The 18,221-nt window shown below is 38.2% G+C and overlaps 2 protein-coding genes across 2 annotated transcripts; both read left to right on the top strand.

Moving 5' to 3' along the window:
* The first annotated feature begins 584 nt into the window (after positions 1–584).
* Positions 585–6,649, top strand: chia.1 (chitinase, acidic.1). Its single transcript, XM_088005326.1, has 11 exons — positions 585–645; positions 1,636–1,668; positions 1,759–1,963; positions 2,939–2,995; positions 3,090–3,255; positions 3,474–3,598; positions 5,038–5,161; positions 5,465–5,647; positions 5,873–5,989; positions 6,074–6,200; positions 6,296–6,649. Exons 1-11 carry the CDS (start codon positions 627–629, stop codon positions 6,502–6,504), a joined length of 1,365 nt encoding a protein of 454 aa, XP_087861452.1. The 5' UTR covers positions 585–626; the 3' UTR covers positions 6,505–6,649.
* Positions 6,650–14,595: 7,946 nt separating this feature from the next.
* LOC106920148 (acidic mammalian chitinase-like) lies at positions 14,596–17,642 on the top strand. Its single transcript, XM_088005961.1, has 11 exons — positions 14,596–14,620; positions 14,718–14,744; positions 14,814–15,051; positions 15,179–15,235; positions 15,408–15,573; positions 15,674–15,798; positions 15,869–15,992; positions 16,326–16,508; positions 16,630–16,746; positions 16,823–16,955; positions 17,086–17,642. The coding sequence occupies exons 1-11, from the start codon at positions 14,596–14,598 to the stop codon at positions 17,340–17,342; spliced, it is 1,452 nt and encodes a 483-aa protein (XP_087862087.1). The 3' UTR covers positions 17,343–17,642.
* Positions 17,643–18,221: the final 579 nt, after the last annotated feature.

Raw genomic sequence — 18,221 nt, 5'->3', positions numbered from 1 at the left:
TGTTTATGTGGAACTGCCTCTTTAGCTGTAGCTCCCCTTTGGCTTATTAAATGCTCCTGGCCCCAGGGTCAAAGTTCATCAGGACACAAATCAACATTCCAAGCAGGAAGTTGCAAACTTCCTTCTCAGAGTTATATCTAACTATTTATTAGTTAGTTAGTTAGTTTTTATTTTATTTTATCACCTTTCTTTGTATCGATTTCATTTTTAGAGATGCTGTATAAACTGATTACACCTATCGCTGCTCCCAGCCTGATACTGCGGCTCACTTTCCTGGACTTCCAGATGTTTGACCTGTCTGCCCTTGAAGTCGGGTCATTAATCAATTTCATCAGCTCTCCATCACGCCGAGTTCTTATCAGCTGCACTTTGCCACCTTCTATTAGTCATTAGTAAGAATAATATAAATAAGAAGCCTCTTTAGTGAAGTCAGGACTCTGCCTTGTTCCTCGTGAAGAACGGTACCGATTTTTGACTTACGCACAAACAGAAAACCTTGTTTATAATTACATTTTTAAAACCTACACACTTTCTGTTCACAGCTTTGTTAAATGTTTTATGTTGTTCATTCCTTTGGTGTTGCAGATCTGCAGCAGTGAAGGGACTGGAACTCCAACCGGGACAAAATGACTAAGCTACTCCTCGGTAAACCTTCTTCATTCACTCTTCAAGCCGATAAGCATTCAAAGCAAAGGCAGCAATGAATGGATTTTATTGTGTCACATATATGTGGTTGTCAAGCTGCTGTTGCTGTTCCTCCTTCTACTTGCTCATCATGATTATCATAATCGTTATGCAAAGTTTGGATGATAGATTTGAAGTGTTTAGGTGATTATTTGGTATAGATAATAAGATGATACAGAAGTTTGTACCTCAAACATTATTCGCTTAGGAGCTGATAAATAGTCTAACTTTCTTTTCAGTTATAGGTATGTCCACATATTGAGGTAAACTAATATGGCAACATGAGAAATGAAAACCTTGTTTATAATTGTGGTTGAACAAACATGTAAGAAACTTAATTTCCTGTCAACAGCCCAGTGAAACAAAGGAAATACAGCTTTGAAGTTTTTATTTTCCAGATTGCTTCAAAAAGCAGGAAACAAAAAACAGCTATATTTTTTTTCATTTAAACTAAAATGTGTTAATTATTATTATTATTATTATCATCATATGCTAATGATCCGAGGCAAGAATTTTTTTTAAACTAATTTGAACATTAAACTGAGTTTTATGCTCTGTTTGATAACTAGGATCAATCGGAATTGATGTGTGATTGAATTGAAATTACAATTTTTGCAAAGTTTCTTGTGACAAGGTTTGTTGTGAAACAGAGCTGTAGAAATAAACGAATAGAACTGAATTGTATATATATATATATATATATATATATATATATATATATATATATATATATATATATATATATTTATATATATATATATATATATATATAATGCATAATCTTATTCATAATCTGAATAAGATTATGAATAAGATTATGTTATCTTGGTCTTCCTGAGTTTTTTTTGTTATTAAGATGTGACATTTTATTTTTGTCTGCTTAGTTCAATCTATAATTACTATATTTGTGTTTGGTTCTTCATAATCTTCCTCTCTCTCTTTGTCTGTTAGCCGCCGTGGGCTTTCTGGTCCTCGCACACATCGGTGAGTTTCTGCTGTAAAATAAATAATAAAGTTGCATTTTTTTAGATCTAATGCTGACCATTTTTATGGCTTCTCTCCAAATGCCCTCAGCTTCATCCAACAAGCTGGTGTGTCACATGACCAACTGGGCCCAGTACAGACCCAGCGGTGCTAAATTCACCCCGGACAACATCGACCCGTTCCTCTGCACCCATGTCATCTACGCCCTGGCCAGCATCAACAGCTTCAACCAGGTCACTCCCGTTGAGTGGAACGATCAGGAGCTGTACGCCAGCCTTAACGGCCTCAAGAATTAGTAAGTCTGCATAGATTTCTCATGTCTGTATTTGCCAAGTCCAAGATATTGGATATTGTTTCTGGGGCACAAAATTGACTAAAAACATAATGGAACCCTGAAAGCAACGCCAAGAGAGACAAAAGCAAAATTGTTATGGTGATAAATCTAATAGAAGTATGTTACTTACCCTTACACCTGAATCAAATTTCATTAGCAGAACTCCAGAGTGCAGGACTGCATACTGAAGAGGCAGTTCAGTGTTTTGATTACAGTGCGTTGCTAAAAAGACACGTCTAAAAGTTGCAGAGCCATCAAAGACTGGAGTTTGACTCTCCTGATCTGAGGAAACCTAGCAGAGTTAGCCAAAGGGTTGACTTGCAGCATACACTCCTCTTACGATGGCTCCAACTTTTAGGAAAGAGTGCTAGAGAGTATGTTGGAGAGTATGTTCCAACTCTCAAGAGACAGTACCTTCCTTACCATGCTGCTTCAGAGGGGTGTTATGGAAGAGGTTCTGATGAATTGCTGAACCTTGCGGCCATGTCCCATGGGGGATTTTGTGGGGAAATGCTGCAGGAGTATAATGTATCTAGGACTGGAGAAACCTTTTCAACAATCCGGCATAATGAACAGGATCTCAAGGCCCAGTCATTCAGAGTTTATTTGGTCAGTTTGCTTCCTGTGCCTCCTTTGGAAGATTTCCCTGGGGAAGAGCCAAAACTCACTTGAGAGATTCTGTATCCCAGCTGGCCAGGGAATCCTTGGGATTCCCCAAAATGAGTTGTGGGTGTCACAGAGGAAAGGGACATCAGGAATTCCCCCTGGACTTGATCCCAGATAACCACAAAGCAATGAATGGATGGATGAAAATATTCAATTTTTCTAGCCCGCTGCTAAGCTGTTTAAACTACATTGGCCTGGCATGATTATGATGGCAAATTTCTTTACTTGTTTTAAGATTTATTCTATTTTCTGCCTGTCTTTGTCACTTAGCAACCCTGCCCTGAAGACTCTGCTGTCTGTCGGAGGCACTGTAAATGGAGTGAGCCCGTAAGTCCCAATTTAACAACACTTACTATTTAATGCAGTGAAAGTCTCTTAAGTACTGAATTCTTATAGCAGATATAAAATATTTTCCGTTCAGATACATTGCCGTGGTTGGCAAACCAGAGACCCGTCAGACCTTCATTAAGTCAGCAATCAGCTTCCTGCGCACCCATAACTTTGACGGGCTGAATCTGGACTGGGAGTTTCCTGGACACAACGGCAGCCCACCAGAGGACAAGGAGGGCTTCACTCTGCTGGTCTCGGTAAGCAGACCCTTCATCACTACCCCTTAAAGCAACTTCTGATGTGCTGTTATCTATTATTTAACTTCTGCTTTGGAGAAGTTTATCTTTAGTCCTTATGTAAGATAGGATCATTCAATAGTAGATGGAACAGTACATTAGATTTTTGCTTATTTTCAGAGTCAAAACAAAGGTTCTCATTTAAAACTTGAAATCTTTGTCTGTCTTTCTGCGTACAGGAGCTGGCAACAGCATTCCAGGATGACGCCACAGAAAACAAGAAGACAAGGCTGCTACTTTCAGCCAATGTGGCCGGCTTCGTTTCAACCATTGACAAGGCATACGATGTCAGCAAGATCGCAGCGTAAGTTTCACAAACCTGAAGTCATTTATGCTTGTACTGTGCAGTCGTCATCTATTCCGGTCAAGACTGAGAGGAATAGAGACATTCTTAAATACCAGATCAGCAAACTGGTAAAAGCAACTGCTGATTATTAAAAAAGGGAATCTAATCTGCAGCACCTGCTGTTTATTTTCCTCTTAAGTTTTATATAGGGAGTGAAGATCTTTGAATCTCACAAACAGGGTTAATCTGTTATTAATATTAAATATATTAAATATTAAATATTAAAAGTACATGCCTGTAGCATGATGTTGTACAGTTGGGGTCAAGTGTAAATTATTTTAAAACCTGGGAAATATCACATCCTTCTCTTTATACCCCTAAACACACGACCCTCGAAAAAGAGGTTGGATTGTTTTATTACCATAATTTAATATTCTCAGCAAACAAAGATATTAAAAACATATTTTGCTTTAGATTCATTTAGATAAATTGTTTGCTGTCCTATACAGTTTTTTTTAAATGTGTATGTACAATGCTTTTGCAGATCAATACTTGCATATTTGCATTAATTCATTCATGCTTTTCCACTTTTGTAAAAACTCTGTGTATACACAGTATATTTACAGGAAAGAATATATAGTATATTTACAAGAAAGAAAAAAAAATATTTTTTGTCTTTTTAAAATATTTGTGTTCAAGTTTTCTTCATTGAGATAAATCTGATTCTGAAATACCATATTTTCCGCACTTATAAGGTACACCGGATTATAAGGCGCACCTTCAATGAATGGCCTATTTTAAAACTTTTTTCATTTATAAGGCGCACGGCATTATAAGGCGCATAGAATAGACGCTACAGTAGAGGGTGGAGTTACCTTATGCATCCACTAGATGGAGCTGCACTAAACGGAATGTCAACAAAACAGTCTGACTCCAACCTTCCCAGGCCGGGCCGGGCCGTGGCCGGACGATGGTCACCCTTCTCTGTTCGTGCACAGCATGTACGTGGAGAACGTGGTGCTAAATGACTTGTAGACGACCTGATTCTAGACGGTCGGTAGGTAGATAGGTCAGCCAAACTTTATTAATAGATTACAAACCAGCATTCTGACAACTATCCCAGCATGCACCGCGTGCTTCTTCTTCTACGGGCGAAAATGAAGTCGGCGGCTGCTTACTGTAGTTGCTAGACCTGTTGTGGCTCAGTATTGGTCCATATACAAGGCACACCGGATTATAAGGCACACTGTCAGCTTTTGCGGAAAGTGAAGGTTTTTAGGTGTGCCTTATAGTACGGAAAATACGGTAGTTTGAAATTGTTCATTGACCAAGGTTAATGGGATCAACAGACAGCCGTTCACAGGACCTAATTGTTAAGAACAGCCTCATTTTCCAACTTTCTATAAATTTTGCCTTCATGTTAATCAAAAATGCTGTTTCTCTCTGTATTCCAACAGCCACATGGACTTCATGAACATTATGAACTACGATTTCCATGGACACTGGGAGCCAGTGACTGGACACCACAGCCCACTGTACCGCAGCTCTGTTGACATCGGATCACAATATGACTTCAACACTGTAAGAAACTAGAACTAGATCACACTGGACGGCAGGTTCTCAATTGACTTGTAAATATAAGTTAAAAACTTATATTCAATCCACATTCACACTGAGTGAATATAGATTGAATAAAAAAATATATCACCAGTACATTAAAGTGGTATTTATTGTAAATATTGGATTCTAAATTGAAGATTGTAGTTTACTGTTGCTTAGCAACCCAACCAGCCTTCTGGACAGACTTCATCAAGTTTGAGTCAGTGTTTTATATCCACATTGCAAAGCCTTTCACATTGTACTTTTTAAACTATTTTTCCACAGAACTCCTCAGTGTCTCGCTGGATATCTCTGGGGGCACCAGCAGAGAAGCTGCTCCTGGGTTTCCCAACTTACGGCCGGACCTTCCGTCTCAGCACATCGGCGAATGGCCTTGGAGCTCCATCCAGCGGCCCCGCAGATGCTGGGCCCTACACCCGTACCGCCGGCTTCTGGGCCTACTATGAGGTATGGCTTCGACATTAACAAACTCGGCAAACTTTATGGCACACATCAGAAATAAGCACGATAATGAACGTTTTTTGGAAAAATGGTGGAATAAAACTATAACAGTATAAGTTGATCTACGTGTAATGAGAAAAGACGCATTTAGAGCAGAAAGTTGGATCTTTACATTAGTTGTGCCAAGTTTAAGTATTTACAACTCAATGTTCTGTTTTGTTCTGCTTCCAGATCTGTGACTTCACCAACAATGCAGATGTTTCCTGGATCTCTGAGCAGCAAGTTCCTTATGCCACCTACAGCAGTGCTTGGGTGGGCTACGATGACAAACGCAGCATTTCTTCCAAGGTAAGTAAAGCTGTTTTTCATTCACTTGTTCAGTTATATTACCTGTTTCCATCAACCTGATGGCCATTTCTATTGATCTTGTAGGTCCAGTTTATGACTTCAGCGTCTTTGGGCGGTGCTCATGTGTGGACTCTGGACATGGATGACTTTAGCGGATCATTCTGTTCAGATGGACCATACCCCCTCATCAACCACCTCAGAATGTCAATGGGTACATTTCCTTCTTCTCTTCTACTATCTTTTAGCATATCCTTTTGTAACCACTTAATCTATAGATTGATTTTTTTCTGTTGTCCCCGTGTGAAGGTTTCGCTCCAAAACCAACCACCACACCGCGACCCACAACCACCAGGGATCCCATTGCCGATTTTTGTGCCGCGCGTCCTGATGGGCTGTACGAGAATCCAGCTGATAAGACCACCTACTTCCAGTGCTTCCAGGGAAACACTTACCTCCACCACTGTCAGCCTGGTCTCATCTACTGGGATTCCTGCAAATGCTGCAACTGGCCGTAAGCCAGATAAGCATCCTCTAGAAATTATAACATCTCATTGAACGTTCATACCCAGAGCTGTATGCTAGAGAAATCTGTCCAAAGTATCTATTACTGCTTAACCTCCAGAGTGCTGCTCAGGAGCACAAAATAAATCAGTGACAAAATCTTATTGTGTCTGACTCAGTTCTGAAGATATTAGAACGTTTTTGAACAAATGCAACAAATATGATCCATATCACAATATTATCACTTTAAAAGACAATTTGCGTAATCCGACTGAGGTATGACAAAGTGTTTAACACAAGACAGTCGTTGCACTTTGTTGGTAATTTGAAACATCGTTGTGTCAAGATTAGCTTTAAAAAAAAATATTGGTACGTGACCGTTTTTTTAAGGAGGTTCTTGTCGTATAAACCATCAGACACTGATATGCAAATATGGTTCAGAGAGAAAAAAAAAAAAGCAAAGGAGTCTCCGTGGAAAACGTTTGCATAATCAGACGATAACCCTGACCCAGTAAAGAGATAAACAATTCTTCATCAGACAAAATCAGATTTAGACTTGTTGATACAAATCCCTAAGCTGTGATCAACCTATCGTTTTTATATGTATGCTCAAATTCAGGTTCTCACACAGAATCACATTCAGTGGAATTATTTATATCTATATGCTCATATATTTTAGTGTTGGGTCACAGGAGGTTCGTTGAGAAAGTGTTACAGATTGAAACATGCAATATTTTCACCCCGTTGTTCCCGAGAAAGACACTAGGGGTGCTGTTACATTTATCCATTCACTTTCGCAACCGGCTTTGAGACGACTCATATCCTCCCTCACGTTGTTGCATAAAAACACTCAGACTAGTAGGACGTGCACAAATTAAGCGTTTGTCCTAAGGTACAGGAAAAGGAGGTTTGTGTTACAGGTTAGTTGGTTCTAGGTCAAGTTTGGGTGAGTTAAACATCCTAACTGACCTGAAATACTAACAAATGAAATTCACAACTGACATATTTCTATATTTAAAGGAGACAATTTATCATTTTGAGAAGCAGTTGAATATTAGACTCAGACATTAACAAGATAATCTGTTAGCACATAGGATGGGTGAATCGATGCGTTTCAGAAAACATGTAGGCTTTATTTATTTAATTAATTAATTAATTAATTAATTAATTAATTAATGTATTTATTTATTAAGAATTAAGAGAGCCATTTTTCATTTGATAGCTTTGTTTCAGTAAATACCATTTTAAACATCACTTAGAAATGTTTCTGCCATTTTCAAGGTGATTAATAAATGTTTTTCTTCATCAAAAAATTCTGTGGAAATACAGCCTCTTGAAAATAGCTGTTTGGAAATCAGAGAACAAAGCATAGAATTAGGGCTAATAGATCTGACCTTATGCTTAGGCCACATTGTCACTGATACCAGATCTAGAAATGTTTTCAGTATCGGATTGGTGCATATCTAGTAGGCCCCAGATTATCTCTGTGCTTTGCTGAAGCTTTATGTTCAAAAGTCATTCATAAATGAGAGCTGCATGCACATGTGGATAAAATTATCAATACCTTTCTGTTAATGTTTGAAAATCCCACAAAGGGCACTGAAATAACTTAAAAAGCAATAATAGATAAACATATTAAATAGTAATGACTAAAAATCAGATGTTACTTTTGAATTATTATTCAATTGAATCATTGTAAATAATAAACTAATGATGATACCTCTAAAAATACATTTAAAATAACTTGAACATATGGCCGTCCTCTAATTTGCATCATAGATGTTTTCAAGCTTGTAGGCAGTTAGCTTTAATTGAAATGATCTGATCTTACGGACCGTGGATCGTTGACACAATGAAACCATTCTAAATACCTTATGATGTTTATTACTCATGTTATCAATAGAGAGATTAATCATTTATTTTTGTTCTCTTACATAAACAGGATGCAAGATATAAGAAATAACAATGACTTTTTAACACCCAGCTTAACGGCCTTCGTGTTTCTTGAAAAATGAAAGATAGAGACAATAAAGATATGGATTCAGATCAAAAACCTCAGGTTACAATAGACTGATAGCTGCTATGAAGTCAGACAGTCTGTTATTGTCTGAGCTCACCTTGGCAAACAGCCTTACAGCGTCAACACACACTTTATATGTATGTATGATTTTGGTAAACATGATGCAAAAAAAATAGTAACACTTTATTTGAAGGGGTGTGCATAAGACTGACATGACACTGTCAAAAACATGACATAGCATTTGTCATGAACATAAAGAAGTCTTTATGAATGTTTATGACAGTTGTTATGAAGTGTCATTCGGTAAATAATGACACTTAATGCAAAGTTGCTCTAAAAGTTGCATTGAAAGTCCGTTAAAAATGCCAACTTTGCATTAAATCATCATAATTTACAGAATCATGTAAAGTTGGCACTTTTAATTGACTTTTAGAGCAACTTTGCATTAAAAGTCTCATTATTTACTGAATGTAACTTCATAACAACTGTCATAAACTTAAACATAAAGGCTTCTTTATGTTCATGACAGGTGTTATGTCATGTTTATGACAGTGTCATGTCAGTCTTATGCACACCCTTTCAAATAAAGTGTTACCACAAAAAAAAAGATTCTGGTTCTACAATGTTTATGAGTTGTGAATGGCTGACTGAACTGCTGCCTGTACCTATTCATGGACTTTGGTTCTGGCTTCAACATAATCACACAAAGAACACAGATCAGTTCCCTGGTCAGAGTTAGTATCTGTTTCTGTGTCAGGTCTTACTACTTCTGACCCGTTCCTCCGTGTTCGTGTCTCCCATGACTGCTCTTCACACATCACATCACTTAGAGACGACCCAACTTTAGCAGGTCTCATTTCAGAAGAGGATGAGATGACGCACAGAGGTGAGATCCTTGAAGCTTGAGCCACCAGCTGCACAGATAACAATAGTCCAGAGGTTATTGGCACAGCCGGAGAAAATCAGGGCAGCTACCGATCACACTTCCTTCAGATTCTATATTTGACCTGTGACCCTCTGAAAGGAGGTGTAGGGTATTAAAGTCAAGGCAGATCAAATTGGTTTTATATACATAAAGGTTAACAACAACAACAAAATTTTCAATAATTGTGTATATTTATACATGTATGTATGCATTTTTTAGAGTTACATTGGTCAATAAAGGTTTATTTTTCTAGACTGGTCTATTTGAAAATACACTTATGATTAAGATGAATAGAATGTTACAGCTGAACCCAGATAGTTATGAATACTGTGTTGAAGTAATATGTTTTTTCCTAACTGCCTGGCATTGAATCAGACTAAAGTTTTTGTGTTTCAGTTTTGATTAACAAAGTTAGAAAGTTCATATGAAGTTTTCAAACATTTCCTTAGAATAAACATTTCTGTAGAATGGCCTATAAATTGTTTGACTTGGGTCAGGTACGTTGGGTTTCCTACAGAAATCTCTTCAAAGGAGTTTGCTGAAACTTTGGCCCATTCCTCCTGACAGACCTGGTGTTGCTATACAATAATACAATCATCTGGGCTTTTCCTAGCTGTTCTATGCCCATAATAGTTAATTGGGTCTTCTTTAACATGAATTACTACATCAATGTGGCACAGAATGCATAGTCAAGTCAGGTTGATTTGTATAGCACATTTCAGCAATAAGGCAGTTCAAAGTGCTTTACATCATAAAAACAAAAAATATAAAGTTATAGAACACAGTCACCAATTGAAGCATTACATTAATAAAAGTGTCTGTTGCTTTCTAATTGATACCACCCCTTTCAAATCTTTAGGGGATACTGCCCCTATTAACCTTTGATGTTTGAGATTTCCTCAACTTCCTGAGACTCCAACCCGGTGGCCGTCACCGATCTCTCGTCAGAGAAGACCAAGGTCAAATGACCATATAACTTCCTTTAGACTAATGGTGCCCAAAGTTGGTCCTTGAGGGCCGGCATGCTGCATGTTTTAGATCTCTCTCTGGTTTAACAGATCTGGATCAAATGATGGCTCATTAGAAGGCCTAATGACATGCTGAAAAGGTTGTTACAACCACCAGGGAGAGAACTACACCATGCAGGATGCCGGCTCTTGTGGACCCACTTTGGGCACCGCTGCTTTAGACCATATGCTTTCTAGGGGATATCAGGCCTCTAAACTTTTAGGGCATATCATCCTTCTAAACCCGACGACATAAAGCCATAACGGCCTCAATGTCATCTACATGTTGGGTCTGATGACTTTAATTTTTCTCTTGGCAGTACTCTATAGATTCTCTGTGCAGTTAGGGTTTGCTGGCCAATCAATCTCAGTGTCAACATGGTCATTGAAGCAGTTTTTGTGTATTTGATGTGTTTCTTTTCTCAGGTCTTTTAGTCATCAAAATGATTTTATTGAAATCATTTATGATATCTGCAAATTACATATCAAACAAAACTGGGGTTAGCTTGTGAAAGTCAGCTTATTTCTGGTCAGGAAGTGCTAGAGGTCTCTTAGAAAAGCAGGATCATCACATAGTCTGCAAAATATGCTTGGACTAACAGTAGAGGAACACCTTTTTTGCTTTCATTTTTCAACCCCAAAACCTCCTGGGACTCTGCTTTGAATTGGCCGGTATTCGTATAATGCTCTGTCAGGTCTCCGAATTGTCTTACCCTACATTCAGTCATTGACAAGCAAATGGTGGCAAGCTACTTCCTGTCAGACTGATGGAGTCATAGAGGTCATGCACTGGCACCTCCAGGCCCTCTGAGCACCACCAGCAGGCAACTCAAGTGAAGTGTTTTGCCCAAGGTCACAACAGCAAAGAGAGGTCTTGAATGGGCAATCTACCGACTGCGAGACAAACTCCTACCACAGTCACCACCATCTACCACAACACTTTAAGACACTTTACGATGATCTGCACCAACCTGATATAAACTCTTGTCCTTTCCACTTGAACAATCATTTATTAGACATGCAAAAAATACCAGGAGTTTCATTTATTTTTCAGTTCAATGACTATTCAACCGGTGATAAGTTGTTCCTTGTCTTTGTCATGCAAAGACAAGGAAACACCACTAGAAGTATAAAATGTGTTAGCTATCAAGCTAATAAATATTTATAGTGCAATTAGATAAACAGGCCACACTGTTGACGACATACAACAGAAATCTATAGTCCAAAGGAATCACTGAAATTTGTTTCATAACCTGTCTTTTGCTTTTTTCTGTAGTTTCCACTACAGAAAACTACAGATCATGACGTTGATCTTGACTGAACCTTTCCTGGAGATATCAAAAAGGTTTTCCTATATTAAGGAATACATAGCAAAAACATGTAATATCTGAAACTTGAAAAGATGACCACAATTTGCTGTATAGAATCTTTTAATATCAGAAAGTTCAAAGATCAAAAACCTTTTTCTTTTCCAACTTTTATTTGTTGAAAGACGTGGTCGTTTCTAAATCATATTAAAATAACCCGAAATTCGCAGTTTTGTACAAAATCTGTACACCAACCGACCCATATCAATTCTGTGCAAAATATTTTGCATGGAATTGCATCCCCTAACAAGACTTTGAAGTGATTGTTGCTACGTGTTCGTCCAGGAAGAATGAATGCTGAAAGTCAAAGACTTGACGCTATTTGCTTGATTTCCTTACATAGAAACATTTTCATCTACTTTGAATAATTAATTGAGCATAGTGTACTGTTTGATAACTATAGTCCAATGTGTGACTGAACTGATATTATTTCTCTGTAAAGCACCTCGAGACGTTTGTTGTGAATTACTGCTATAGAAATAAACTGAATTGAATTATTTCAAATACAAAGGCTAATTTTATTTAATTAGCCTTTATGTTTGCTTGTCAGTGTGTGATGTCAATAATTCTTAAAATTAGTAACTTTTTGTCACCTTATTGCATAGATGATTTATATATATTGAGTTTCATGCTGATGCTGTCACGTCATTGCTGCAGGGCTTGGAACACTAATAAAGATTTCAGCTGATAAACATCAGGTTTATCCTGGTATTTATGTCCTGCACATCAGTTACATAAGTATCATTATATTTTATTGCTTAACGCTGTGTAATAATGAGAGAGGTATTAAAATACCATGGTGAATAAAATTTGAACTATAAATCTACTTCAACTAGAAGATTGACAGTACTCATTACAAAGTTTAGCGCTGACATATGGGAGATATTAGTAGAGGTGGGCAGAGTACAGAAAACACGTAGACAAGGAAGAGTAGCACTGCTACATATTTTTACTCAACTCAAAGTAAAAAGCAGTTGTCCAAGAAATGACTCAAGGGAAAAAAGTATTTAATATATAAGTCTATTCAAGTACTGAGTAACTGATCAAAATACAAATCATTAAATATTTAAATATTACATAATCAGACAGAGCAAAATATAAAGTCAAGTGGAAATTTTGGTATTTTAAGGGCAAAAATAACAATAATTCACATAAATAACAAAAATAACAAAATCACGCAAAATAACGTTTTTCAAAATCAGTTCATTTCAATAACAAATAAAAAAAATTATGAAACTTTAACAAAAACTGCAGCTGTGTGTCTGTGTCTGGTGAAATTTTGTTTTGTTTGTTTTTCATTCAGTGGGTAGAGAATCTAGAAATTTTAGTCAAGTAAGAGTAAAAATACTTTATAGTAAAATGACTCAAGTAAAAATGAAAGTACAGGATAGAAAAAATACTCCTAAGAGTAAATAAATAAAAAAAATACAGTAAATGTAATAGAGTAAATGTAATTAGTTACTATCAAACTGAATATTAGTAAAGTGATTTTAAAAAATTTACTGTTCTGGACTTTTACATAGTTAAATTATACATAAGCATATTTTTAAAGTGGTCTCTCCACTTTAATATGCACTCAGTAAACAAAATTGTCACACTGAAAGTATACAGAAATATGTTATATTTTAATATTCTTGTTTTGCTTTGACATCTGGCATTAAATTTGTGATTTTATCATTGCTGCAAGGTAAAAGCATCATGGTCATGAATCATCACAATTTCCTGTAATTTAACTAGCAATTTAATTTCAGGTTGTCAAATATTGCTGAGTTTATTTGTGTCGGCTTTATATCCCCATTATGCAACTCTGAAGCTGATCTGCACAGCTGACCGTTTTCTTTTCATCCCAGTTTTGTGTCCCAGGCTGGATCAGTACTGCAGTTCACAATCACCGAGGGCAGAAATATGACCTGTAAGCTGCAGAATATATTGTTGAGTGACAGTCAGTGGTTTTCTAAAGAAAGAAGATAGAGCAACCAAAGCTCTGAATAGAAAAAACTCCAATTATGCTGGAGAAAAACTCCATTAGCCTTTCTGCTAGCTTGCCTATGTGTGAACGCAAAATGGAAAAATCTCACCCTTTTGAAGTTATTCCATTTTCTGTCTAATGTTGTTGCATTTTTTTTCAGGTATATAAAGTTACAGTCTGCTTGATGCAGGAAATTCAGCCATGAAGCAATTAATATATAAATATAATAGCAAATTAAAGTACATAATTTTTGTGAAAAGGATGTTGTTTCTGCAGCTGACTTAAGTATTTTATTTACTGCACTATTTTGACACTATCTATTCTCCTAGCAAGTTCTCATGACAACAGCAACAATATTGTACTGATGTACAGTGCTCAAAGGTCTTTATGGTTGATCAATGATATGATAATATGTAATTTGTTGCGCAATCTCAATGACACCTAGACCCTGAATAAGTAAATTATTGTCCATATGTAGCATTGTACCATCTTATCTTTACATATTCTAATAAACATTATATTTATGATTCTAGTTTGTTGGAGGTTGGTACAACTTTTGCTCTCTCCCTCCCTCTCTCTCTCACTCACTTTCTCTCTTCAGCAGTGTATAAAAGACCACAGTTTCCTGCAACTCGTTGGATTTCTGGTCTGGTCCCACGGTGAGTTGAGGAGGGGAAGGACGTCCTCTGATGTTTAACTGAAACTGGCTGTGCTGACTTTCCTGTGTTACTAATTTAAAAACTCTCTGTTTCTTTCTTTCTTTTTTCTTGTAGTCATCTAAAGAAGTTGTGAGAAAAAAAAACAACTAACTTACAACATGGCAAGGCTCGTATTGCTCACAGGTATTGTAAAAATCATGGTTCAACAACCATTATGAGGTCCATCTGTATTGTTGAATGTATGGTTTAATTTGTCTCCCTATTCTTTTATCCTCCAAAGCCTTGTGTCTGGTGTTTGTCCAGCTGGGTAAGATAAGACATACTTTCATCAACCGACACGATTTACATACTTAATTTTGAAGAACTTCACTTTGAGGTTATAATTTCATATTTTGTTGCTCTTTCACAGCATACACAAGCAGAATGGAGTGCTATTTCACCAACTGGTCTCAGTACAGGCCTGGTGACGGCAAATTCCTGCCACAAAATGTAGACCCCTTTCTGTGTACCTCTCTGATCTATGCCTTCTCCATCATCAATCACGCCAACGAGCTGGTTACCTACGAATGGAACGACGATGTCCTCTACAAGGCCTTCAATGACCTGAAGTTGAAGTAAGTCAACACAGTTAAGATCGTTATGTCAGACAAACATTTAAAGCCTTAAGCTTTAAATGTTCACTTCTATTCAACACTGCACTACATGCTCTTCAAATACTCTGTTTTCTTTTTATTTTTCTAGGAATCCTCACTTGAAGACTCTGCTGGCTGTTGGTGGCTGGAACTTTGGCTCCACTCAGTAAGTAACTGTGCAAATCAAAATGTTACCAAGTATGACTTCCTGGTGCAAGGATGACACATCCGGATTGTCTTTTAAACTCCTGAGACAAATGACCTGCAGCAAAAGGTCAATAACTATTGGCTGACTTTGTCTAAAAAGTGTCTTGGTCCTTAAAATCTGTCTCCTACAGGTTTTCCATCATGGTGTCCACACCAGAAAACCGTCAGAAGTTCATCCAGTCTTCAATCAAATTCCTGAGGCTGCATGGATTTGATGGACTGGATCTGGACTGGGAGTACCCGGGTGCCCGTGGAAGCCCCCCTGAGGATAAGGAGAGGTTTACTCTTCTCTGCAGGGTAGGTTGAAAAAAAAAAGAAGCTTCTTTTGCAACACTAAACTATATTTCCATGTTTTATGTTGACCTCCATCCTCACAGTTTTGGGGTAATTATTGCAGGAACTTGCTGCAGCTTATGCCGCAGAGGCTGCAGCCACAGGTAAACCTCGGCTCATGCTGACTGCTGCAGTGCCTGCCGGAAAGGGAACCATCGATGGTGGATTCGAGATCGCTGAGGTTGCCAAGTAAGTGCTGTGTCAAGTTGTTTCTCACAGGAAGTCTGGGAGTTGTTGACTAAGGGTTTTGTTTACCTAGGGAACTGGACTTCATCAATGTCATGACCTATGACTTCCATGGAACTTGGGACTCGTTCACTGGCCATAACAGCCCACTGTACCAAGGATCTCAGGATGCAGGCGACCTCATCTATTTCAACACTGTAAGGATCCCTTTGCATCCTTATACCGTCCTAAAACATATGTCAGGTTAACTGTCCCCTAGTTTGCCTTTAGGTGTGTTTGTGTGAATGCAAGATAATTAGTTCTGAGTGAATCTGTATTGCCCGGTGAAGGACTTGCACTCTGTCCAGAGTACACCCCACCTGCCATCCACATGAGATAGGCCCCCCATTCCTATGATCTTGCACAGATCACAGGAATGGGGGAAGATGTAAGGGCTATCTATGCATGTGCAAAAAAAATGAATGGATTGTTTTGGTACCAGGGTATTTTTATTTATTTATGTTTATCTTTTGTTCAATCAAAATTCTTAGGACTACGCAATGACGTACTGGAGAGACAATGGCGCCCCATTAGAGAAGCTGAGAATGGGATTCGCAGCCTACGGTCGTACCTTCCGTCTAACATCGGCAAATACAGGTGTTGGAGCCCCTATAAGTGGACCCGCTTCAGCCGGACCATACACCCGTGAAGCTGGATTCTGGTCCTACTATGAAGTAAACAACTGCCTTTGGATACTTACTTATTATCAGTATCATATTGGTAGTATTTGACAGGTAATGGCCTACAAATGAAATACAAAGTTCTATATTCCTGACAATGTTTTATATTGTGTAGATCTGCAACTTTGTGAAGGACACCACCATCCAGTGGATCGATGACCAGAAAGTTCCATATGCAACCAAAAACAATGAGTGGGTAGGATTTGACAACAAGGAAAGCTACAGGATCAAGGTATAAAGAGCTTCTCCCAGAACACTTAGTGTGTGTAAGGTGATTCCAACAGCGTATCTTATGTGTGGTCAAACAGGTCAACTACCTGCAGCAGCAGAAGTTTGGTGGAGCCTTTGTTTGGGCCCTTGATTTAGACGACTTTGCTGGAAAATTCTGTGGAGAAGGAAGCCACCCTCTACTGAACCATCTCCGCAGTCTTCTCAACATCGGTAAGGCGTGGTAGCATTCAGCCTCAGTCCACACGACACAATGTCTTCATCAGTGTTTTCTTTTTATAAAAGGGAAATACCAGTTTATGAGTGGTATTCATGTAGTAATACTACAATTCTGCCCGTACAGAGCTTCCACCAATGCCCTCAACCACCACCCCCAAGCCTGGCGCTAGCACTACGTCTCCAACCACCACTACCACCACCACCACCACCACTACACATGCTCCGGGATCTGGCTTCTGCAACGGCAAGGCCGACGGTCTCTATGCCCACCCCGACGACAAGGCCAAGTTCTACATGTGTGCTGGAGGCACCACGTACGAGCGGGTCTGCGGAACTGGATCCGTCTTCGGTGACCACTGCAAGTGCTGCGTTTGGCCTTGAGCTTTCAGTGGTAGCGATGAAAATGTAGCTCAAACTAACAATCAAAAAGACTGCAAATCTCCTCTTCCATCTATTGTTTGTAAAACCATGTACTTACCTGTATTATAACTTGATGCAGAAAAAAATGTAGTTTTGGGAAAATATGAGACAAGAAATCAAATTTGCCAACAAACCGAAACAACCTTTGTACTCATGACTACATTATTAACAGCTGCCAAAGTACATCTTATTGGAAATAAAGTAATAAAAACATTATTTAAGTGTAATTTTATTGTAAATAAAGCATATGAGATCATGTAAGGACCACTGTTATATTTGCAAAAGAAAGGGGGAAGTGTGTAAACCTCAGAACTATTTAAGCAATAGCTCATAGATTCCTCCTCCCTCATGGTGCCACCAAATGGTGCAGAAAAAAAATAATAATTTGGGGAAAATACAAATACATGTCCACAAGCATGTGGTGAGTGTAGGTATGCTTTTGTCTGTATTCAATGTTCACAAAAAAGTAAATAAACATTTTTGGCTGATTGGAGTTCAGGAAAAAAATGTTCCCCAATGCTTCGTCCTAATACTTCAGGATGTGCAAAATGAAGTTTTGATGCAACACGTCAAAACTAAAAGAATATTGCTATCACACAGTTTGTTGGGGCCCAATTATTTTCACATGCAAGCTTCTTCCCGTCTTCAAATATCCACATTTTTCTGATTGACAGCCACTGCAGGACATGGAGGCACAGCTAAGCCTCCTTAGCATTTCTGCTAACCTCTCACTGGACATAAAAATGAGAAAAGCAGGCAACACTATGAGACCTGGGTTCCCTTTATTCCCTCCAGTTTAACTCAAATCAGCTCTGTCAGAATCTCTAGAATCACCTGAAT

This window comes from Poecilia mexicana, unplaced genomic scaffold (assembly GCF_051168715.1).
Source record: "Poecilia mexicana isolate PSO_F unplaced genomic scaffold, ASM5116871v1 scaffold_5, whole genome shotgun sequence".
Classification (NCBI taxonomy): domain Eukaryota; kingdom Metazoa; phylum Chordata; class Actinopteri; order Cyprinodontiformes; family Poeciliidae; genus Poecilia; species Poecilia mexicana.
The sequence above is the reverse complement of the archived record's forward strand: the minus strand, read 5'-3'. Positions and strand labels throughout refer to the sequence as shown.

What these genes read in the sequence shown, in the direction of transcription:
- chia.1 (XM_088005326.1), top strand. An exon ending in TCTGGTCCTCGCACACATCG is followed by an intron (nt 1,669 to 1,758) that starts GTGAGTTTCTGC and finishes AAATGCCCTCAG; the next exon opens with CTTCATCCAACAAGCTGGTG. An exon ending in GCTTCACTCTGCTGGTCTCG is followed by an intron (nt 3,256 to 3,473) that starts GTAAGCAGACCC and finishes TTCTGCGTACAG; the next exon opens with GAGCTGGCAACAGCATTCCA.
- LOC106920148 (XM_088005961.1), top strand. Translation starts at nt 14,596, where the DNA reads ATGGCAAGGCTCGTATTGCTCACAG. An exon ending in TCTGGTGTTTGTCCAGCTGG is followed by an intron (nt 14,745 to 14,813) that starts GTAAGATAAGAC and finishes CTTCACTTTGAG; the next exon opens with GTTATAATTTCATATTTTGT. An exon ending in ACCTCATCTATTTCAACACT is followed by an intron (nt 15,993 to 16,325) that starts GTAAGGATCCCT and finishes CAAAATTCTTAG; the next exon opens with GACTACGCAATGACGTACTG.